This window comes from Mesocricetus auratus, unplaced genomic scaffold, assembly GCF_017639785.1.
Source record: "Mesocricetus auratus isolate SY011 unplaced genomic scaffold, BCM_Maur_2.0 Super-Scaffold_100009, whole genome shotgun sequence".
Lineage (NCBI taxonomy): Eukaryota > Metazoa > Chordata > Mammalia > Rodentia > Cricetidae > Mesocricetus > Mesocricetus auratus.
In genome coordinates, this window is record NW_024429193.1 from 56,312,949 (window position 1) to 56,337,531 (window position 24,583).

Consider the following 24,583-nt stretch of genomic DNA (forward strand, 5'->3'; position numbering starts at 1 on the left):
TCATACACCATAAGGCTAACCTGTCAAACATACAGAATTCAGTGATTTCTCAAAGCTAGGATACTCTCAAAGCTGTACAATCACCACCATCTAATTCCAGAACATTCATATCACCCCAAACCATCCCATCAGCAATCTCTCCCTACAATTCCTTTTTCTAAACTCTGAGCTACCAATTGTTCTGTCTCAATAGACAAAGCAGAATACAATTTGTAGCCTTTTATGCCTACTTCATTTCAGTTAGCATGTTTTTAAGGTTCACCTTTAACATGTACCCACAATTCATCCCCCTAAGGATGAATACTACTCTTTATATATTCTACATTTGCTCATCAAGTCAGCTGTTGACTAGTTTCTATTCTTTGGCTATGATAAACAATGCCTATAAAGATCCATCTTCACATTTGAGATTTTTTTTTGCATATACTTAAGAATCTGCTGCATTATATTGCAGCTAACTTTTGGTATCTCATACATAGTTTTGGCTTGCATTTCTATAATGGTCAATGTTGTGAAGCTTCTTTATACTGGTTGTTTGTATATAATTTTTTTAAAAAATGAGTACTAACCATGCTTTTTAAAACATTTTTTTCTGTATTTCATGTTTTCCCATTTTAAAAAGCTTACTTGCTAGGGAACACTGCCCTTCCCAGGGCTCTCTGACTCCTATAATCAGTATTAATTTGCTGGGGAATATGTCTTGCCTGTGCAAACTAACCAATCTTACTTCTACTCCTCCACTTCCTTCTTTTAGCAAAGCCTGGAGAAACTAAGTGACTGCTGAAGGATACAAACAGGAATAGCAGAAGCGCTAAAGCTAAGGAAGCCCAGTGAGATAAACAAAGCTCTGACTTTTCTAAAGGGAGCGAGTTTAATGAAAATTCCCAGACACAAGCAGACATAAAACCCCCAAACCTGTGCCATAGGCTTGGCTACCCCTGATTCTAGTCAAGCAAGCAGTGAAGCCTCACCAGCACAGCAGTTAGTTAGGTTGCTAAAACCTGGGAACCTAGCACTCAGGTTACGAGGTACCATCCTGAGTGCTAGCATAGGCAACAGGCAGAAGTACCCACCTGTGCCATTTCACTTAGGAAGGCACCAGCTAAGCAGTAAAACTGTGACTCTAACTCCTTCCAGATTGGTGGTGCATGCCTATATTCCAGAACTAGATGTAGAGGCTGGAACAGTGGCAGCAAGTACAGCCTGGTTCACACAGTCAAACAGGGAGGGTTCCTTCTAGACTTGTTTTTTAGTTTCCATCATAATTCTTTTTCAGTGAATGAGCATAATTCCTAATTTATTTAAATCATTAGAATTGTGTGCTTCAGAGTCAGTGAACAGATGATGACTAGATAAAGGCAACACAAGTAGAATTAAGACTCAAACTAAGAAAAATAATTAGTAAAATACCTCTTCGAGTTCAGAGACAGCAAATACTACTTTTTCAATGGTTTCTCCATGGATCTCTAGGAATCGCCTCACAGTACCTAAGGAAGAAAATGGAAAGACATTTAGTGTAAACTCCAGCTCTTTATGCTAATTCTGTAATGGGCCCTCCTTCACTTCATCAGCCACTGCTCAATTAACCCAGATCAGAAAAGCCTACCACATGCCCTCTCAATGCCTGATGCATTTTCCTTCGGAGCTGACATTTTTCAGGTCTCTTTCTGGCATGTCCTCTGTTCTCAGCCCTCCACTGGCCCTAAGGTGCCACGGCAGGAGCTTTACTGCACTTGCTGGCCCAGTTCTGTGTCTGTGACAGTGGCTGGCTACAGAAGACGCTGAGTCAGACCACTCTCCCGTATCCAGCATGTTCTTTATTTCCCTGGGGCCTCCCTTTGGCCAGAATGACCTAGCACAAATGGAAAGCACAGTGCCTTTCCATTCGTTCAGTTACAGCCTTAGACGTGCCAGTCACTCAGCCCACTTCCCACTCACAAGACCAAAGCTGAGCTATCTTTTTCCTTTGTGCTTTCTTGCGTCAGGCTTTCTCTGTGTACTTGTAACTGTCCTGGAACTCATTCTGTAGACCAGGCTACCTCAAACTCACAGAAGTCCGCCTTCTTCTGCCTCCTGATCCTGAGTGCTGGTTTAAAGGCATGTGCCACCACTGCCCAGCAAGTTATCCTGATTTTCCCAAACTTAAATCTCCCTGGCTTTAGTTCTTTTGATCCATACCACTGCTTTTTAAAAAATGCCCACATTTTTTGTTTTCTTGATACTCATATTCTCCATAGTTCACTAATGTGTTAATTAAAATTAACTTCAAAGGCTGATGCTTCCAACTTATACAATCTTTCTGAGCTAAAGAACTGAATTACTTATTGCTTATTGAGCATATTAATACCAATAGTCAAGCGGTCACTCAAACCAGAATTCTTGATTTGCTTGCTTTTAAAAAATATCTAGTTTATACATAAGAGCATTTGTCTGCATGTGTCTATATATCTACCACCCATGTGCTTGGTACCCTAAAAGGCAAGAATCAGTTATGGGGTCCCCTAAAACTGGAGTTATTGATGAGTGTGAGCTGCCACGTAGCTGCTGGGAACTGAACCCAGGCCCTCTGCAAAAGTAGCAAGTGCTTTTAACCTCTGAGCCATCGCTTCAGCTTCGTAAGTTTAAAAACAAAACATTTATCTATTTACTGTGTGTGTGCAGCATGGTGTGCGTGCACAGCTCAGAGGACAGCTTGCAGTAGTTCTGTCCTTCCCTGCAGCTTCCAGGGTTGAACTCAGGTCACGGGCTTGGCAGCAAGCATCTTTACTTGCTGAGCTATCTTGCTGGGCCCTGACTTTCCTTTGGCATTCCCCCCCCCCCCCGCCCCCTTCAGTTCACACTGTCAAGTGGTTTCCATGTTAACATCTCCAATAGTCACCCTTCTTCCTCAGCTGCTTTCAAGTTCTTAACACTCACACACATTTTGGCAATAAGCTCCTAACTGGTGTCTGTTTCTTTCATTTCCAAGGCAGCAACTTCTGCTGCCCGGGCAGCCCTTTTGCAATACTTTCTTAGGGAACACTGGTAATATAGCTGCACCCTTACAAGTTAAGGTTCAAAGTTCCTACATGATTTGCCACAGTGTCACAACTAACCACCTCATAAGTCCTATTTCCAATTGCTCCTCCCACACATCTTCTACTGTCGCTAAAGTTCTATGATGTCCCATATGGCGGTAGGTCAGTTCTGACCAGAACACACCGTTCATCCACTCTCTTCTGTATTTCCCATCCTTTTTCAAGGTCTGGTCATAAGTCATCTTTGTGTGGAACTCTACCCTTTCCTGCATTCTTCTATACAGACTCTCCTACATCCACCTGGCTCAAGTTCAATGCAAGAGTTTTCAAGTTTACAATAGGTTTAAGGAGATACACAGTCCCATGGTAAGTTGGAAAGTCTCTGATCTTTTGAGCATTTTTCTATCTTACAAGTAGATTGTGGACCTATTTAAGGACAACTATATTTTATAACAATATTACGTTAACTGAAGTCTAGCAGAATATGTGCTCATTCAAGAGTAACTAATAACTACATTGATTATTCATGGCCTGCTTTGGTAAGTAATACAGTCCACAAATCTAGTTCAGTAGACTCATTTGTTGAGAGAGGAATAAAGAACCGCAACTCTGCCGCTGCTGGGTGCAAATCTGTTTTTCACTTCTCCTTCTGCTCTGCTTTCATTCCTTTTCCTTAAAATAGTTCTCTAAAAGGAAGTTTCTTTTATACCATTTACATTACATAAAATTTTGACACTCGTATGGGATTGTCCCTTAACAAAGTACCGTATATTTCCTATGGAAGGTGAAATGCCAAGTGGTAATCAAGTCAAATTCTCTCAATAGTACTCACTTAGAAAAAGAATTCTTCCAGGAAAAAGAACAAGACTGATCTCATCACTCAAGGACTTCAGCATGTCAGCCTACGCTGTTCCTTCTAGTCTCATCTATGCACTCTCCTTGGCATCCAAACAGGATATCACATGCTTCACATTTAAGAAGACATTTTAGTGAAAGTGACATCCAGGATATTAATACCTTCAATATGGAAGATAAGTACAAACACCATGGGCTTCTTTTCTTACTGCTGTATCCTCTTGTATAGGATGTAGTACAGCAGAGTAGTAACTCAAATTCTTGTTGAATAAATAACCTAATAATGTTATTCTAGTGTTGATGTTTATGGTTTTTCAAAGGATTTAATTGTACATGAACTAAGGAAAAAAGATACTATATAAAATGTTTTGGTGTACTGGATAAGAGGACATTAGGTTTTTATATAAACAATTTTGCTACTAGATTAATAAGCAAGAAAGCTCTTGATTTGTAAGATGCATTATGTTAACAGATTAATTTCTAGCAGGGATATACTATAAGCATGTACAAGCCATTATTTACAAATTTCAGAAAGTACACTACTGTCTGTGTATTGGCTTGCTCCAAATAAAATGATCTATAATTTTAGAACAGTTAAGGTCTAGAGTGAAATGGCCCTTATATAATTTGACTTGCTCACTCTTAAGATGTATATGCTTCCTTTCTGCCAGTTACATTCCTAAAAGTTGTTTCATTAAAGACCCCTCTTCCTACTATTGATTATCTGTTATTGTGAATTACTCTTAAAACTGCTGGTGGCCTGAGGTGTTACTATGCAGTGAAGCAACACTTTGGACCATTTACCCAGAACAACGCACACAGAAAATTCACATAATACTATTTAAGGAGGGTGTGCAGATGCTGTATCAGTGTTCCTAGTGTTAAGAACCTCACTAAAATACAGTTCCATCTCAAAGAAACCAAAGTCCCTTCTTTGTAATGTCTGCAGTTAGAATGCTTACCTATCACCTTTTTCACCTTCCCAAGAATCTGTAATGTTCTTATGATAGCTTTTAAAATCTGTATTTCTGAACACTGTTTTAGATAAGGGACTAATTCTTCTGATGGATATGCAACATAGATTATGATGATACCCCAACCCCTATAAAGGACCATTGCTCAAAAATGTATTGCAACATAAGGTCACTGTGACAGCCCTTCAAGTGTTTGAACATGGGCATCATATCTGCAACAAAGCATACCACTAACATTTCAAGCAATTTGTCCTTATTTGGCAATGTCTTGTGAGCTGTGACCTAAAATGTATGGAGTACACTGAGGTCCTGGGTACTAGATTTTACTTCTGGGAACTGAACCCAGAGACCCATATATCCTAAGTACATACTCTACCACTGACCTACACCCTCAGCCCAATGCTGTGCTTTTATACTACCACATACAACACTGTGAGTCAGTTGGGGCTGAATGATTTTTAAACCTAAACACACAGTTTTATACCAAAGAAGTCCTTGTGAAAGGTGATGTCTAAATAGAAAAATGCTATGCAAATGTATTAAGAATTCATTTTTGCTGCATTTATACAAACTGTTAAAGTTATTCTTTTGTTTTTTCTCTTTTTTTAAAGATTATTCTTATTTTGATTCAACTGTCCATTGCATTAGTCATACTTTCTAATCTGATATCATTTTCAAACTTAATGAGCATGTCTTGTAAGCCTTTATGCACATGTATAAATTATACTATGCTAAGAAATTCAATTAAGAACTCTGTAATCAATCAATGCAAAGTCTCTCAGAATGCCATGATGATCAAATCAATGGATCCTCTTTGGCTGTAACTTTATCTACTAATAAAAACTTAAAGAACTCAGTTTATGTGTGGCACTTCAGCGTTACTTACGAAGCGCAATGTGTGTTGCATCCTCTAGAGGATAACCTCGTTTTGCAGAATTGATGACACAGAAGCCAACAGAAGACATGGACTGTTCTCTGCAAACAGATAAGAGTTATATTAAAGCACTTAGCGACATATGTTATCCACAGGTAATCTCAAAATACAAGTCAGCATCTCTCCTACCCCACCAACAAATGTACAAGTTAACTGTATTATTTGATAATTATATTAATGTAAAAATTAACCATATTCTTTGAGAGATAGTGTCTGAGCCCTTCAAAGTTGATTTCCACAGTGAGGTCTCATCTTTAACAGTGTGTGGCGGAACAGGCCGTACTTTGCCAGCTGAAGCACATTTCTGTAACAGCTGTACAGGGAACTCTCTGCGGCAGTGCGATAGCGATTTTTATACTTAGGTCCCACTGTGTGAATGATGAACCGAGCAGCTAGGTTAAAGCCTTTTGTCAATTTTGCTTCACCTGTTCGGCAACCTGGGAACAATGGGACACATAAAAGCGTGTAAGTATTAGGAAAATACAAATACGCAAAGCATAAAACAACAGATTAAGAACTGTGAGGAATGTCATTTAAAAACAGGACTGAATACAAGTGTCCATGTCTGTTCCTTCTGTTCTCAAGGCAGTAAGGCAGGACAGCAAGGGGAAAGTCAATGGACCACAGGTAACAGGATTAGCAAAGGAGAGGAACCTATCAGCCTGCAAAGGTGAGCCATATGAAACTGACTGTACTGAAGGGCGTTGTCAGCTATGAAGCAGACGGCTTCATTTAAACCCTGAGTTCAAAGTGTTCATGTGTGAACTCTGGGTATGCTAATGGCTGCATTGTGCTTCCATTTCCTACTTAAGGGAGATAATGGCTTTATAAGATTAAATGAGCTACAAAGTGCTCACACACAGCATTGACTGTTGTTATTCTTATTTTTGGAGAACACTAGAAAGACTCCAAATTACTTCTTAGACTATGCTGTGTTATGGGACTATGACGAGAAGGTTGGGGTCGCAGGTGTATATAAAATAGTCAATCAAAACCACAGCAACCCTTCCCAGAGCCAGCACACCAAGGTTGCTATTTCTTTACCACTGATGCAAGAGAAAGGGAGTTCTGCCACCATCAATTATCAAACATGGGTATCCAAGGCCCAAGAAAAAGGAAGATTTGAGTCTCATAATTAAAGCAGTACCCCTGATAAAACCACAGGATATCTGTTCTACCCAAGATTTACCAGCCCATAATTGTGCTGTTAAGGAGTAAATGTTTACATGCCTTTGCCATTTCCTACGCTGAAACTTCACTGTAACATGTGATGGCATCAGAGCTGGTGGTGTCTTTGGAAGGTAAGAGGAATGAGATGGGATCATGCTGGAATCCTCAGGAAGAGGATTACTCTCTATCCACCACAACCCCGAGATTGCTTCTTCTCATGTGAAGAAGTCCAAAAATACTCTGAAGAGCCTGATCTGCTGTCATCCTGATTCCAGACTTTTGGATCCCAGAATTGGGAGAATTAAATATTTGTTGTTTGTAAGTCACACGTATTCTGTACTTTTTGAGTAGCTTGAATGCTTTAAACAGCCAAGCACGGTGGTGAACCACACTGTAACACTAGTACTCAGGAGGATGAGATGGGGGGTCCAACTTTCAGGTCCAAGTCTTGGGCTATATATAGTAAGTTCTAAGCCAGCATAGCATGGGTTATACAAGACACCACCTTAAACAAACAGGCACATGAGTAAGACATGCTTGCACACACCTCATTAGCTTTCAGTTCCTCCCCAAACAGTACTAACACTTAAAAATCACTAGGAAGTAAGAAAGTCCCTGACCAAAACAGAAGTAGAGAATACAAACTACTGCTCATGACATACAAAAGGCAAGGTGGCAACTTACAAAATAACACTACACCTGACACTAGAAACACGGCTCTCAGAGACATACAAGAAGATGCAGGGCCTGAGTCAAAACCAGAATGTTGTTTTAAAAACACACAGAGGACAGAGAGTAGCACTTACAAACATTTGCTACAGACCATTAAAACTGTAAGAAAGGAAAATTCAATAGGGGCTGAGACTATAGCTGAGACAATCATCCAGACAGCAAAACAAAGAGAAATTAAGAGAACAAAAAAAAAAATGCAAAACAAAACAAGAAAGTACAAGGTGTAATAAGATTGTTTTTCTAGAGAGAAATATGGAAGAAAAGAAAAGCAAGAGATTTTCGAGAACGGAGCACCACTCTCCTTACTCCCTAGTGATCTTGACTTGTTGCTGTTTGAGGAGAATGAGACACTAACAAGGAGTGATGAGTCAATGACCTAACAGCCTGAGGTGGACTGAAGGCCAGTGACTGGTAACACCTGTGGGAGCTTTTGACCAGAAGATCCACATACCAATCCTACTGCTATCTACCACTTCCAGGCTGCAGGGGAACTACCCTGCAGATAGACTCTTTCATCTCCAAAGTCCCCCCATTCTGTACCATAAAACCCCAAGACACCAACGGCATGTGTGCAGTCTCACTCATGCACAGAGAGACTGCAGCCCTTCAGCCGTTTTGATTAAAGAATACTTCTGCTTCTGGAAATGCCTGTCTTTCTTTTAACCTCTATCAATCCATATCTAACAAGGAGCATGTGTGCATGTATGACTTACTTGTTTGCCTACTTGTTTAAAGTGGTGTCTTGTGTAGCCTGTACTGGCTCATCTATATATATATATATATATATATATATATATATATATATATATATCTCAAACTCAGATTCCTCCATTTCCTCCTCCTGAGTACTGGGATTGCAGACACGGGTCAAAATGCTTGACTGCTTAATATATTCAAGCTGCGGACAAAGTGCAACTTATAGGTGGCTTACAATCAACAGATACTAAAGTCTTCCAGTTCTTGGGTCTGGAAGTCTGAACTCAGAGTGGCAAACAATATACAAGCCACACAAAGGCAACTCATGAAATTTCAACACCTCAGAAATAAAGATGGGATCACAGTGGTACCAACAATACCAGAAACAAAGTGGTAACAAAAAAATAATTCGAAATAAGAATATCATCAAATTTCTAACTGAAAGATTGCTATATTCATTTTTTTTTCTTTTATGTGAACTCGTGCATGCAGTGTCCATAGAAGAGAAGGAAAGACCCCATGGAACTGGAGTTACAGATGGTTGTGAAACCACCAGCCAGCACTGGAAAACAAACCAGAGCCCTCTGCAACAGCTCTTACCACCGAACCATCTCTGAAGCCCTCAGGTTTTGAGAATCAAAAGCGGTATTGAGATGGACCGGTATAAGAAGTTTATTGGAAGAGTTCCACACCACGGACAGAAAGACAACAGCATGGCAGATGCTCCAAGGAGGAATCAGGCCCACACAGCAGAATCAGAATCAGGGTGCCTGCTGACAGTTCTCTGAGGAAGGAGGTAGGTTTCAATACAAGCCTCCAGCCAGGCTCTCAAATTCCCTGGCAAGTGGCAGGGAAGAGAGTGAGCAAGGGGATATGTGGTCACCAGGAACCACAGGTGGCCCATTGCTGTGTCCCAGCTTATAAGCTCCTTTCCCCAGGCGAGTACCTGCAAGTCTGCTGGGTTAGCTGGGGATTCAGACAATGCTCTCCACTGGGCATCTGTTTGTGAGGCTAAGGTAGAGCCTGTAGGGATTGGAGCCTGACTAGCAGCTTGGTCTGGATTCTAACATTCATGACATATAGTAAAACAATAGAGCAATGCCTTCAAAAGATTAGAATACCATTTCCAAACTAGAATTATACTTTCAGTCAAACTCCAATTATGCCTGAAAATAGAAATAATCTCAATATTTCTGTCCCTGTCATCCTTCCTAGAATCTAAAAGCTATGTTAAAAAAAAAAAAAGCTAGGCCAGCAAAGGTGAAGGTTTTGAAAACATAGCATTTAATTAATGGTAAACAAGTGATGTCCTAGGAGGGTGTGAAACTGTCAGGACAGTAGGCACGGAGCCGTTTTAGAGAGAAAGGGCTAAGTGGAAAGTTCAAGTGAGTCCTGTCAAGGACAAAAAAGATAAGAAGAAAAGCTAATCTGACTTTCACTAAGAGGAGGTTTTACACTTGTATTAAATGTCAAGGATGAACCAGCAACAGATGCAGAAACTATTTCCACAAAAACCAAGTCAATTAATAACTTCCTGGAGGGAAAAGGTACAAAGAGAATAAGAATTTACTTGTTCACCAGTTCTGAACATTTTCTATAGTCACGATGCTAATATGGAATACCAATTTAATGTAAATTGTGATAGCAGTTTGGGAAGGTGGCAAAGCAGGAACATGTGAAAGCTTTCTATGTGATGGAATAAAGGGAAGTTTCACTTCCTCAATAAGAAGTCGACAGGAACTGGAAAAACAGCCAAGAGAGGAATTTCAGTACACAGCTGGGAAAGGAAGATGAACCAAGTTTAGTATTTAGACAGTGGCAAGGACTTGCCCTAAGCACAAGAATTAAATATTGTTTTCTATAAATTCTATTTGATTTTGAAAGCTACATACACTGATAAACAGAACACTATGCATAAAATTAGAAGAAACAAGAAAGCCAGGAAAAATTCATTTGTCAACTATTTGAGACAGCTATTAAACTCCTTATTTTGAAGACTGGGTGTCTTAGCTACTTTTATGACAAGGCACAATGACCATGGCACCTTATAGAAGAAAAAGTTTATTGGAGCTTACAGTTTCAGAGAGCGAGTCCATAACCATCAGGGCAGGGAGCATGGCATCAGACAGCAGACAGAAGGCAGGCATGGTGCTGGAGTAGTAGCTGAAAGCTTACATCAGTTCCACAAGAAGGAGGCAGAGAGAGGGAGAGCTAACTGGGAATGCCCTAGGTTCTTCAAACCTTAAAGTCAGTGACAGATCTCTTCCAACAGCACTGTATCTCTTAATCCTTTCCAAACAGCTCCAAACATGAGCCTATGGGAGCCATTCTCACTCAGACCATCACAGTAAGGATTCATCTTTCCAACAGACACTGCAGTTCAGAGTAACTAAATAGTTCAGTTAACAACAACAATAACAACAAGCTCTACCTTACAGAACACCAGCTTAAAACATGGATGAAGTGACAGGTAGAAAAGACTACCTCACAGCCTTAAAGGAAGCATGGATTCACACCAGGATTATCAATTTGGTCCTAAAATCACCAAACAAACCTGTGAAACATTTAACAGGGAATGGATGCACAATGAGGAGCTACTGGGTTGTTGTCTGCTTGCTCTCTGACTCAGTACTGGAGTGTGAGTTTTCAGTGATGGGGATTTGTGTATCACACTTTTTGTATGTTGTTTTGTGGTTAGCAATTTTTGCTTTTCCTGGACTCCAATTGAGGAAACACCACGCAGCTAACATTCCAGATGCAAAGGGTGAAGGCTCAAACTCCAATCCAGACAGCAATCTTTGCATCATCAGATCAGTCAGAGTTTACATATCCTTTAATATGGTAAAGCACAATACATAACAAGATCCATGAAATGCTCTAACCCAAAGTTGATTCTGGTGTGAAGAGACAGACTAACTGGCACCACAAGTAAATCAGACAAATAAAAGAGCCAGTTCAGCTTGGAAAACAACTGAGATCACTCCACATGTCAGTATTGTAAGAAGAAGCTGAGCTGGATGAAACCCAGCAATCAACAACATAAAAGTCAGAGCAATGTGTGTTTCTGATGGAATACAAGGTTTTGATAAAATAACCTTTCTGGGCAACTGGAAATGTTAGCTATAGCCTGGGTATATAATTTCTAAACAGAAGAATGAATTTTCTAAAGAAGATACTGTATATAATACCACTTTGAGAGCATTATATATGTAATTGCTCTTCCTAAGAATATGTGTATACCTTCATACTATGTATGTGGTGATATTTGAGTAGTGGGAATATGGCTTTAGTTACTTTAGCTTGTATGCACATTATTTTTTTAACTCACATATACTGCTTCTAAAAATTACTTGTTAAAAGAAGCAAAATGTGTATATTATTTTGACTTTTAAAAATAAGTAACAGACAAACACATATTTAGTTTGTCGTGGAGGTTTCTCATGTCAGAGTTTAGAAAAAGAAAAGACTGGGCCTGGTGGTACATGTCTGTAATATCAACATTTGGGAAGTAGAGGTAGAAGGATAGAGTCCGGAATCAGCCGGGATACATTGAGAACCTGTCTCCCAAAAAGAGGAAAGAAGTTGAAATGCAAATATCTTGTTTCTGTGATAATACTTTTCTTTTACTGTTCCTAAGAATTTTGGATGCTGGAGATAGACAAACAGTGCTGTTCTAATTCCATCTCTTGTGTGTTTGTTCCAGCCTAAGTTTCTTTTATTCCAAAGTTTGGGAGCTGAATATTGATATAATTCTGAAAGCATTTTTAAGATTTGAGAAATAAACACAGTTCCCCAAGTAAGGTTTCTTCTGTCCTAGTTCCTTCCACTGTGACATGTCCTTGGCTCCATGTTCTGCTAAGGAGCACGGAGTAGCTGAGTTACCAAAGATGATTAGGCAACATTTCAACTGCACTTCCCTGAAAGTCCTAACCCACAATTATGAAGCACAGAGGCTGCAGAATGCTTGCAGCAAAGAGTGCTAACCAGAAAACAGCAAGCAGAAAGTGTGGTACACGCATCCCCACTCCTGAAAACTCACACTCCACTACTGAGTCAGAGAGCAGGCAGACAACAACCCAGCATCCCCTCAGTGTGCATGCTCAGGGTTCAGCCAGCTTTTCTGTCTCTGGCTATGGGCTCTGAACTGTAACAAGCGGTCTGGTGAATCCAGATGTTCCAATTCTTAAAAACGACAACTCACACAACTTTTCAAAGTGTGACAGTCATATTGATTTGGAATGGGCTAAATGGCTATACATCCCTACATGACTCATCTTTAGAAAGCTCTATTTCTTAGAAAAAAATTCTAGTTAAATTGAAACAAAACTTTATATACTAAGAATTCCAGCAAACACAACAGCTATCACACTCTCTGTTCAAAGAATCCTTTCTTGAGTACTTGAGAATAACTAGTGTTTCCTCCAAATCCTCTATATTAATTCTAGTTCTTTGAACTATTCAGTAATGTGCCTCCTATAACACCTCACGTGCTGATCATTTTTCTTTTAGGTGTACCCCAGTTTATCACTCTGAAGGTAGTACTATAACTACAATAAAAGACACATGGTCTACTCCAGGGGTCTCTCAGCACAGCCTCTCTTAGCACTGATGATTTGTTCCCAACAAAGCAGTGTAAGAGTGTTAGCTTTAAGTTTATTCAATTAAAATCCTTGGGGATTTCATTTCTCAGCTACTTAAAGAAGATGATGCTGTTATCCTCTGGGCAGTTTGCCTGCAAGAAGTTTACCTTTTACTCAGGACAGTGTTCTGTGTACTGTGTAGTAACAATCTCTAACATTACAACACGGTTATGGGAGAAGCATCACCTTGCAGGCTCAGAGCAATTCTATGGAATGAAGGGCCTTTCTGTGTATTGCAGGCAAGATGAGAGTTAACAGCAGAGAGGAAGGGAGACCAAAAGGCAAACCAGAGACAACCTTTCAAAGAGCATGGTGAGCAGATATCTTCTGAGTTCAGGTGCTGTTTTGCAGGCAAAAGCCAGTGTGGGATGAGACTGCAGACAAAGGAGTGAGAGCTTACAGGTACTGGAGGCCAGTGTAAGGATTCTGGGGACCACTAAACGGTTCAAAGTTGGGGTTCATAGTTTGCTATGTAGATATCAGTTAGTATGTGGAAAATGGATTTTACAAAGAACAGATGTAGGGAGACCAGATGGCAGGGAGGGAGGAAGTGGTAATGAAGAGAAACAGAGCCATAATAAATTTAGGACCTGATGACACTTTGTGGGAAGGTTAAGGAAGAGGGATGTGTTAACTCTAAGGTTTTCTGAACACAAAAACTGAATGGAAGACATGTTATTCTACTGACAGTAAGTGCTTCATATGTGCAAGAAAGATTGCCAAACCAGCTCCCCTGGGCTGCCCCTGTCTAGCATTCTAAATTTACTGAAAGCTATAATATTAATATCTACCAATTTTTGGTTTTTTTGGCTTATCTTTCCAGTCAGTTCATTTGGTATCTGCCCCTCGTTTTCTATCATAAGGCTGGTAAGTCATAGCCTGTAATCATTAACTTATCTAATAAAAATGTAAAAGGGGGACAGTGTCACATGTTCAGTCCTTCAGCAGCCACTGATAACCTCTTCAGGTTGGCATTGGTCCTTCAAACAAGACAAGTGAATACTAACTGGTAGCATCAGAAGGAACAGACCCTGATTTACCCTATCATACCCGAAGCCCACCATGCCATTTGGTCTGTGTATTAGTGGTGCCTGCAGTAACAGAGTGGATGTCCACTATACCAATTGGTTTGTGTGACACTACATTTTTCCATCAAAAATATTTGATAAATTTTTGCTGTGTGCCAAGAACTGAAGTAGGATTACCATGACCATGTTGACTTGAGAGATGAGAGACTGGGACTGAGCAGTAACACCACAGTCTCCAGTTACACACCCAGTACAGGGCAGAGTTACAAATGAACCCTAGCTAAGCACACTAACAACTGCCAAAGTTCGTTAAATGCTGGGTTTTGTTTTTATAGATAAACATTAAATTTAAGAGTGATATATTATGTGTAAAATCATGTTAGCTTTTCCACTCTCTGTATTTTTAAGCCTCATCTGACTATGCACGTGTATGCAAACCCCATATGGGGTTTTTCCAGACTAGCTTCTCTGTTACCTTTACCAAAGAACTTTCCAGTATTTTCTTAAAGATACTTTCTAATTTCACTATGCTTTTTATGATATCTTGTTATAGTTTGATTATGGGTTTTTTTCAACCCTTCTAGTACTCCATGGCCTCTGCTTACTGGCTTTCTTAAAGAAACCAGGACCACCAGCCCAGGGTAGACACACCCATGATGGGTTGGGCATATCAATCACTAATTAAGAAAATGCCATATAGACTTGACTATAGCCAATTTTATGAAGGCATTTTCTTAACTGAGGTTCCCTCCTCTTAGATAACTCTAGCTTGTATCAAGTTGATATAAAACTAGAGAGTAAGCGTGTAATTTTAAAATTTAGCACATGACTGATGAGTTCACTACTAGTGAAATCTTAGGGCCCGGCCTCTCATGTACCATGGGGATTGCAAAGGCCACTAGTTTCAGTGACAGAAAGTCAGCTTTCTCAGTAGACCAGGCTGGTCTTGAACCCACAGTGATCCGCCTGTTTCTCCCTCCCAGTGCTGCAATTAAAGGCGTGCACCACCACTGCCCAGCTAGAAAATCAGTTTTCTATGCATCATTTTCTCCAAAGATACCCAACAGACTTCTTCATGGTAGAAGACATCAAAGTATACCCTAACAATAACATACTTAAGAGCATCCAGTCACCTTTAAGTTTCTGTAGGTCCTCCTTCAAGTCTGGCCCCGCAAGCATGAAGATACTTTCTGACACGGGATTCTTATCTGTGAGACTTTCATTGCTGGTGTTCACAATGGCTGTACAGTTCAGTAATGCCACGTCTCCTTTCCTGAGGGACCAACAGAGAAAAAGCAGTTATGGGAAAGAGGAGGGAGAGAACTGGCCTAGTTCTAATTTCTCCAAAACCTTCTATTTCTGCAATATCAGCTTTGCTAACTCGCAAGTCAAGCAATAGGGAAAAGTAGAAACAGGAGAAAATGCCTGACTCAAATTAATCTGGCACCTCAGAGCTTTATTGTAGCCATCATGTTATACATTTGCCCCTTGCTATATTTCCTTCATTGTAACACAATGCTTACACAGTTGAAAGTGGTTGGTTTAAAAAGTTTAGAAATAGTATCAGTCACAATAGCCAAAAGAATATAAACAACTTAAGTGTCCATCAACTAGTGAGCTGAGAAGTGTGCTCTTGGTGTGCATACATGGAGTACTATTGAGCTATAAAAAGAAAAAAAAGTAGTGCTTTGTACTACAGTGAAACATTATACTAAGTCCAAAAGTCTCACATATTTTATTTGTGAAAATTTCATGTATATGAAATGTTCAAAACAGGCAAAACAACAAGATTAGTTCTAAAGATGATGAGACTATCACTGTCTTAACTGTGTGTGTGTGTGTGTGTGTGTGTGTGTGTGTGTGTGTGTGTGTGTGTGCGCGGGGGAGGGAGCTTCATAGCTGCATGCATATGGTAACATTTAAGCTGTTCATTTTCAATAATTATATCCCAATAAGGTTGTATGTGTAAAAGTAGTATTTCAACAGTGTTAGGACTTTAAAAAAAGAACTTTAGAGGAAAATAATGAGGATTCACACACAGTAAGATATAATGAAAAAGTTACCAAAGAACCACTTTTCCGTTAATGTCCCGGTTATAAAGAAAAGGCGATCTGATGTTGTCCTCCTGGAATGTCTTAGCTGTGCTGTCATTGGAGTTTAATTCATCTTTATATGAGTCACCCCAGCTTTGCAGGGTGTCCACATCCACAAACTGGGAAGGTGCACCCAAGGGATCCATGGAATGGGAACTTCAGCGTGTGTCTCAAACTCCTCAGCAATTCAACAATCCCTGGAGACTTTAGCTAAAATAAAGAAACAGAATAATTTTAAATCAAAGGCACAAATATTACTTTAATTTTACTAAGCCAATGTAGCAAACTCTGCTGTGGAATTGAATGAGCCAAGAGTACACTATGTGTTCACAGTCATTGTAATGGTCAATTAAAACAAGGATAACAACAACAACAACAACAAAAAACATAAAAATGGGAATAAGGGAGGATTATAAATGCATAAATTCCATCCAATAACTGCAGCATCTATGATCGAAATAATCACAAACTCCACCAGTTCTATTTTTCAGAAAGGACTATTTAGTCAACACTCTTTGTGTATCCACTATTGCTAAATAAATAAATAAGATGCTCTATGATATTCTATAAGATATAAATTGATAAGACTATGTATAAATTAAAGAATTCTATCTGGTAATAATGTGGATATGTTAGTAAAACTGAATGAGACAAGGGAGTCACTATATTTAAGTAGTAAGAACTTTTAAAGATTTCAACTAAGGACCAAAGAAGGTAGATAAGGCTTGGATTTAAGAGGCTTGGATGAAAGCGAGAAAAATGGCTCAGCAATTATGAGTATATACTGCTCTTGAAGAGGATCTGAGTTTGGTTCTCAGCTCTCATGTTGGGATGCTCACAAACTCCTACAACTCCAGCTCTAGGGTATATGATGCCCTCTTCTGGCACCTGTATTTATATGCACAGACCAAAGATAGACATGCACATAAAAAAGAAGTAACACACAGAGGAAAAATGAACAGGATATAACAACATACAAAATAGGGTATATGGGCCTGCACGTAGTAGACAGCTGGTTGTGTAAAAGTTGGAAGAGGAGGTTATAGGAAGGCACACAGCATCTACAGCTGGACCTAGGTCATGGAAAATTCCACCAGAGAAAGGGAATCTCAACTTACCACTGAGTCCTTTAGCTGTTTCAGTAAACTGTATACTCGTACATCCACTCTACATTTGTAAGCACTGGCTGTATGTTAGGTACTGTTCTATGTCAGGGGCCATGAGAGATACAGTAGGTGTTTACTAGTGTTAACTCTTAACATCCTGCGTTGTTCTCTTGCTCAGACTACTGCACACTTTCACCTCACAGGAAGTTCAAACTAAAGGCTTTTTGTAAAAAGAAAACTTTACAATTTGCACAAGGTCAGAGTCACAGATGTCTACCAAGGTTAATAAGAAAAGCTTGCTAATTCTTCACTTGCCCATCTACTAAGAAGAGATCTGTGTCTTACAGTTGCCATTGGGCACTGTGCTCTCCCCTGTCTGGTCATGGTTTTGCTCCTATGGCCTTGGACCCTTGTGTTGTCATAGGAAACAGCTCAGCTTCTTATTGCTTCCTATAGGAATGTGTTTTTGACCAATGAGAGAAACTTCTTTATCACTTTAAGACTCCTGAAGGAGAAGAGTTTTTAGAATAGAAGAAGAAGCTAGAAGAAGAAGCATGGAGAAGTTAGAAGTAGGATAAGATTATTAGAGTAGAAACAGAATAATAAAGAGCACATGAAACAAAGAGCATGACCCTCATATTATGTGTGAAGTTTCTATAGAAATCTCTTACCCCCTTCCTTTGCTCCTGAGAAGCATTTCACCTTTGGAACCCTGGGTATGGGCTGGAGCAGGTCTCTTAGCCCTTACATTTCTAGGTCCTGGGAACACTGGTAACAGTACATTTCTACCTTAGGGAGCCCATGTGTCCACAGAGAAGAAGGTGATGATAACAGTGTAACTAGACTGTGCATTACAGAGAAAAGGTGACATATGAAGCAAGATAGGTGGGAAACAGCCAGGGCAAAGACCAAAGGGCAAGAAGGAGTGACCTGCAGTTCAGGAAGAGCCAGGAATTCACGCTGGCTGGATAACCTAATTCATTAATAGGTAATGAATTAGATGTGAGGTTGGTGAGAGTAAGGCCAGCTGATGCAGTTATAAACCATGTTAAAATTCTTATTTCCTACTCTAAAGATGAGGGAAGCCACTAGAGGATCTGACCATTACAACTACATACAATGCTTGAAAGGACAACTCTAGCTAGGGAGAGCAAGGGTAGCAGTAGAAAATACGGGCAGGAATTTAGGAGAGATAGTGGCCATGAGAAATGTCAGGCTTGAGATATAATTGACCAAAGGACTTTCCTAGGAATCCAGAGGGTGAGGAAGCACACAAATCAGACAATGGCTTGATTACTTGCTTGAGCAACTGAGTAGGATAATAATGTTATTTACAGAAAAGCAAGATTGAGGTAAGCTGTGAGGTGAAGGAAAAACAATGGATTTCCCCCTCCTCTACACGGTTTTTTGAATGTGCTGATTCAAAATGCTCATTACCTAGCCATGATTTTATTGCTAAACTGACAGTTGGATGCTTGAAATTAGAACTCAGAGCAGAGGTTCAGCTAATAGATCTAGAAGTCTCAGCATATGCAGTGTTGAAAGCTACAGGAGCTAGACAGGATTGCCTGCAGAGCAACTGTAAACAGGGAGAAGGAACTCCCAGGACCGAGTCCTACAGCAAAATGTACACTAAGAGAGACCGCATGGGTGAGAGAAGGCTGGTAAGAAAGGAAGGACGCTGTGAAAGGTGGGAGTGGAAGGCCAATAGAAGAGGGCATTCAGGGAGCTTCAGAAGGAAGGACCGCCAGAGCAGAGTGCTACCAAAGGACCGAGACTAAGTGAGTTCAAGACGTGAGCAGACAGATGGAGAGAGAAGAAAGTCAATCTGGAACTAGTTTTTAAAAAGCTTGTGACATGATGTCAACATTTATTGTCACACTCAGAGAGAACACACATGCTCTTCCAAAACTAATTTGTTGGTGTTTCTTGGTGAGAGACACAGATATTAAGCAGAAGCATGGACAAAATATGCTAATTCTTCTACACACACTTAGGTAGGAAGTGTGGTCATTCATACAGTAGTTAAAGAAAGATCTTGTAGATTGTACCAGGATAATTTGTGTTACTGTTCAATATTAATACTATATAATTCTTTTTTGTTTGTTTGTTTTTATGAGGCAGGGTTTCTCTGTATTGTGTTGGAGGCTATCGGTCCAGCTCAGCCTCGAACTCACAGAGATCCGCCTGCCTCTGCCTCCCGAGTGCTGGGATTAAAGGCGTGTGCCACCACCGCCCGGCCGTATATAATTCTTTAAAATTGTTTTTTTTTTCTATATGTTGTACTTAGTTCACAATTGTCCTTTGAACCTCCAGGCAAGCATAACTTTGCTACATGTTTACAAGTACTCAGACTTGCTTTAGGCAAACTGAACAGAAGACAAATGCCGCTCACTCAATGTAATGACTGTCTAAAGAAATCCTTGATTGCAAAAAATATGCCGACTCATGCTCAAAGTTCTTAGCCATAAGGTAAAAGAGCTAGAGAGGGCAGGAGGAAGGGAGGGAATTCATGGAACATATAAACAAATTCTAGGTTGCAAACTTGCATGTCAATTTTCAGGATGAAATTGCTTCTTTAACTTTTATTTCTGACTCTAACACCTGCTTCTAGAACATTTGAAAATTAACAAAAAGTTAAATGAAAAAAAATCTCAAATTTGTTGTCATTCATTCTCCTTTTTTCCCCTATGATAGAGGTAAAATCATATTGTGTGCATAACTTTCAACCTAGCTTAAGGACTGTCAGGTGATTATGTCCACACTCAATTACACAGTGAAACAGTGCAAGGTGACACAATGCAAGTCATGAGCCACTGTGCGTCAAGGCCTAAGTTCGGATCCCTGACTCACAGTCTGCGAGCAGCTGTGATCCTTGGGGCAAAGCTAGAGTTTCTATCTAGGCAGTGGTGGTTAACTCCAGGCTTATTGGGAAGACTAATGCAACCAACTGCGCGGAACCCACACAGCAGAGCACCTGACACAAAGCAAGGCACAGTGAATTACCTCTTAAGAGGTCCTTAGGGTCAGTGGAACCAGTCAAGATGAAGTCATATTTCCACGTGCAGCAAAGACACAAAAGTACTAACTGTCAAATCACCATGCAAGTTAAATGTTGAGCTAAGTTACAGTCTTACAGATCTTGATGTCATGATTTCCCTTGCCATGTCTTGTTAATTAATCCCTAAACAACCCAACATCTGTTCCAATGCCACGAGGGGAAAGAACCCGCACAGTCTGCAATCTTGACTGCACATTCCTACATTAGCTGCTTTACCCGTTCACGTCACTGCATGTTCCTACATCACCAACAGTACTGCTTTACTCACTCACATCATCACTCCAAGTGACTCAGAACAGCACCTGCAAAGAGAATCTTTACAATGTCCTTCTATGACATTCACCTTCTGGCACCCACACTGCACAGTTTCTTCCTGCGCAACTCAGGGCTAAACTATGTAACCAAGAAGATAGGACAAAGTGTGATATGTGATAGTGTAGCTTCTTCCAAAGACAGTTAGAAAGGGCACTGTGGCCCTACCTTGCCCTCTCTCTCTAATTGTGCTCTGATGATGTTAGCCTCCGCCTGGAGGAGGAACAGAGGGTCTCCACCAAAAGCTAACACCATGCACAGTCTTCCAAAGCACTATGGAAGTGTGGAACCCCTGGCCTTAAAGCTACTCCAGCCACAGCTGGTGTTTCCACTGCAGCCTTATAAAAGATACTGAATCAGAACCACGGAACAATGCAGCAATGCTACTTTTGAATTCCTGACCTGTAAAGTCTGTGAGAAAGTAAATGTTTCTTGGTCTATTACTTTCCAGGCATTCATTTATTCAAGAGTGATGGAAGAGACAAAGCCATAAAATCACAGAAACAGTGTGGTAAATGTGCTATGACCAATGGGAGGCAGGGGCTAATTTAGACAAGAGAAGCAGAGATTGCCTTCGGAAAGTGGCGGTAAGACCAAAAACAGCAGGAGAGTCTTACACAGAGAGCTATACATGAGAGTTTCGGGCATTACTGAGTTCCCAGTGAATGTGACAAGTACAGAGGACATGTTATAAATATGCTCTCTAATCTTTACAATGCTCCCATACAGCAGGTACCAAGATTCTTGTTTCAAATTCAAGAGTTACAGTACCAGCCCAAGGATCTGTAACTACCATGTGGACACTGAAGCCACATCCAGCGCATGCTGGTCCTGGCCCATTACTCCTTTTGCTCTCTTCTCTTCCTGCTGCTCAAACCACTAACTCCTCTCCAGTTCCAAGTCCATCTTCATGCACTTTTCCAATTTCTGAGCGATGTCAGGGCATATTCTGCATGCTTAAGTCAGCCAAAAGGCCTTAATTCAAGAACTTCACCAGCTGCCCTTCACAAGAATAACATCAATTATCTCTTAGCATCTTCCTCTCTCTTCTCCTAATCCTCCTACTCTTGAAAATCCTTCCTCCCCCATTTCTTCTTCAGAACATAGAAACGTCTCCTCACTTTCCCCCCTTGTTTGGTGGTACTGGGGTTGAACCTAGGGTCTCAGGCATGCTAAGCAAACACTACCACCAAGCTATGTCTCCAGCCCTCTTTTTATTCTTTATTTTGAGAGGGAGCATCCTAAGTTTCCCAGCCTCACCTTGCTCACTGGAGCTCACACAGGCTTTGAAGCCAGAGTCTCCTGCCTCAGCCTCCTGAGTAGCTGGGACTTCAGATCTGTACCACTGGGCCTGGCTCTCTTGTTCATGTTGTGTGAGTGGTGTACATTATATGTATACATGGACATGTGTAAGCATGTGAATGGAGGTTAGAGGTCAACAGCAGGTGCCTTCCTCAGTTGCTCATTCAACTTACTTTTGAGACATGGTCTCTCACTAAACCTGGATCTCAGAGATTCAGCCAAAAAACTTACTTCAAGGATCCTCTGGTCTTATCATTCCTGAGTGCAGGGATTAAAGGCGTGAGCCACCACCGCCCTGCTTCAAAACCTAATTTTCAAACAGGTAAGAATAGAATCAAGCTAGGAATGGTGCCCCACGCCTTTAATCCCAACACTCAGAAGGCAAAGGCAGGTGGAGTTCTGTGAGTTTGAGGCCAGTCTGGAATACACAGATAGTTCCAGGATAGCCAGAACTATGTAGAGAAATCTTGTCTCAAAAAATTAAATTAAAAAAGGATGGTATAGTTTCAAAAAGAAAAGTGAGAATCTCTAAGATGGCAAACTGCCTGTTAAATAACTGTTTATACAGATGAGACAGATCTGGAAAGTCATAGAGTTGCACCAGGCATCTGACCTCTAAGCCGCTTGTTTGTTGCTTTTGATTGATTTCAGGTTTATTACTCTTTACGGCTTTGTATTTCAATATTTAAAAGTTCATGATATATAACAGTGAACATACATACCACACCCATCCCTGTGCCAAATCAATTATACTTGAAGAGTTATTTTATGCAAATAGAAAGCTGCTCAGATGAAAAAGTGTCAATGCTCAAATATAGTTAACAATAAACACATTACAACATGGTCCCAGGTAAATTTTAACATCATCATTCAAAAACCCTCAAAATGTATGCTCTAATGGTGAATTAGCAGTGCCATGTAGGCATTATACAAACCAAGCATGCTTCAGTTTGCAAGTCTTCATACAGTGAGCAATCTGAAGCTTAGATAAGAATGTAAGCTTCTGTCCTTGGAGTAATGGATAAGAAAATGAGTAAGATTAAGAAGTGCTATTTGGCTGGGCGTTGGTGGGGCACGCCTTTAATCCCAGCACTCGGGAGGCAGATGCAGGCGGATCTCTGTGAGTTCGAGGCCAGGCTGGACTGACAGCCTCCAAAACAATACAGAGCAACCCTGTCTCGAAAAACCAAAAAAAAAAAAAAAAGTGCTATTTGCTGGGAGTTGGTGGGGCACGCCTTTAATCCCAGCACTCGGGAGGCAGAGGCAGGCGGATCTCTGTGAGTTCGAGGCCAGCCTGGTCTACAAGAGCTAGTTCCAGGACAGCTTCCAAAGCCACAGAGAAACCCTGTCGCGAAAAACCAAAAAAAAAAAAAAAGTGCTATTTTAGCCTGTCCTGGAAGTGCATGCCTTAAATCTCAGCACTTGGTAGGCAGAGGCAGGGCTCTGTGAATTCAAGGACAGCCTGGTCTACAGAGAGTTCAGGACATTCAGGGCTACATTGTGAGAACCTATCTGGAAGCGGGGGAAATGTGCTAGCTTAGCTCCATATCTAGACTAGGCTGCCTTCTGAGTGCTGGGGTTAAAATTATGGACAAGGTAATGCACAGCATCTATGGGAGGTAGGGAGCATGCACACCTATCCAAATGCTCCTCCCTGCTTGAAATAAATCTATCGCCACAATGTCTTGCCTTCTCATTCATCCAACTCACAACAAATGTATTCTTGTTTCAAAGACACCTAAGCTGCTACAACGACATATATGTGTCTCCGCTAAAACAATTTTTTAAAAATACAGACGGAGCTGAACATGTTTTAAAATATGAAGACAACTATACCTGGTAAACAACTCCTGAAAATTAAGCAGGAAGACAAATCTACCTGCCAACTACACTTGCCTACCTGTGTAATTTCTAGGCTGGCTACTGAGGGCTTGTTCAATAAGCGACGGCAGGAGATACTTCTTTTGATAGCTATATGCCTGCTTCAGTTCTATACAGACAGCTACAGACATCAGAGCTCATTCTAAAACTTCTAGACAGTCCAAGGATGGAAGAGGGCAGAAGCGCAAGAGAGAAAAAGCTAATTCCCTCTTGTTAACAGAGCGGCTCCGTCTCGGTCCACGATCAAGGACGGGCCAGCCCAGGGTCACTTCCCCCTCAAGTGGCCTAAGAGCGGAAACACAAAGCCAGGCCAATGTCACTCCAGGGACTGCGGGGTCCCTGGACAACTCAGCATCCTGGGCTCAGCGTCAGCCTGTCACAGCGGGCGCAATCTACAGGGTGGGCTAGACTTGACTTGAGCTGCCACCCGCAGGGCTGCCCGCCACACCTCGTGTCCCGGCATCCTGTGACGAGCGCTTCCGAGCTCCACACCCAAACCTGGCCTGGGGGCGAGCCCCAAAGCCCAGGCCGACCTGACACACCAGCCCGATTCCTCCCAGCCGCCGCGCCCCGCCGTGCCGCCCTCCCCTCCCGGCTTTGCCCGCCTCTCACGGCGCTCGGGCGGGCCCATCCGGGCGGCGGCCGGCAGCTCAGCTCCGTCGCAGAAGGCAGGCAGGTGACATCGGCACACGACGACTGCCAGAGGCGGAGGCTGGAGGGAGGGGGTCTCCAGAGGCCAGGATGACTAGCTTCAGCTTTCTGACAGCAAAGGTACCCGCTTC

At 41.1% G+C, this 24,583-nt stretch overlaps 1 protein-coding gene across 2 annotated transcripts in view; it reads right to left on the reverse strand.

Annotated features, from left to right (window-relative positions):
• The window catches only part of Gdap2 (ganglioside induced differentiation associated protein 2), a 51,791-nt gene extending 27,219 nt beyond the window's left edge, over nt 1-24,572 (reverse strand). Inside the window, exons 1-6 of one of the 2 annotated variants that reach the window (XM_040752151.1) lie at nt 24,414-24,571; nt 16,110-16,349; nt 15,180-15,319; nt 6,064-6,217; nt 5,733-5,821; nt 1,411-1,487 (exon numbers count right to left, since the gene is read on the reverse strand). In XM_040752151.1, the coding sequence (XP_040608085.1) occupies nt 1,411-1,487; nt 5,733-5,821; nt 6,064-6,217; nt 15,180-15,319; nt 16,110-16,285 (636 nt within the window). In that variant the 5' untranslated portion in view covers nt 16,286-16,349; nt 24,414-24,571. Of the gene's footprint in view, nt 1-1,410; nt 1,488-5,732; nt 5,822-6,063; nt 6,218-15,179; nt 15,320-16,109; nt 16,350-24,413 lie in introns of both variants that reach the window. The other variant, XM_040752152.1, reaches the window with a different exon arrangement.
• Between the last annotated feature and the right edge of the window lie 11 nt (nt 24,573-24,583).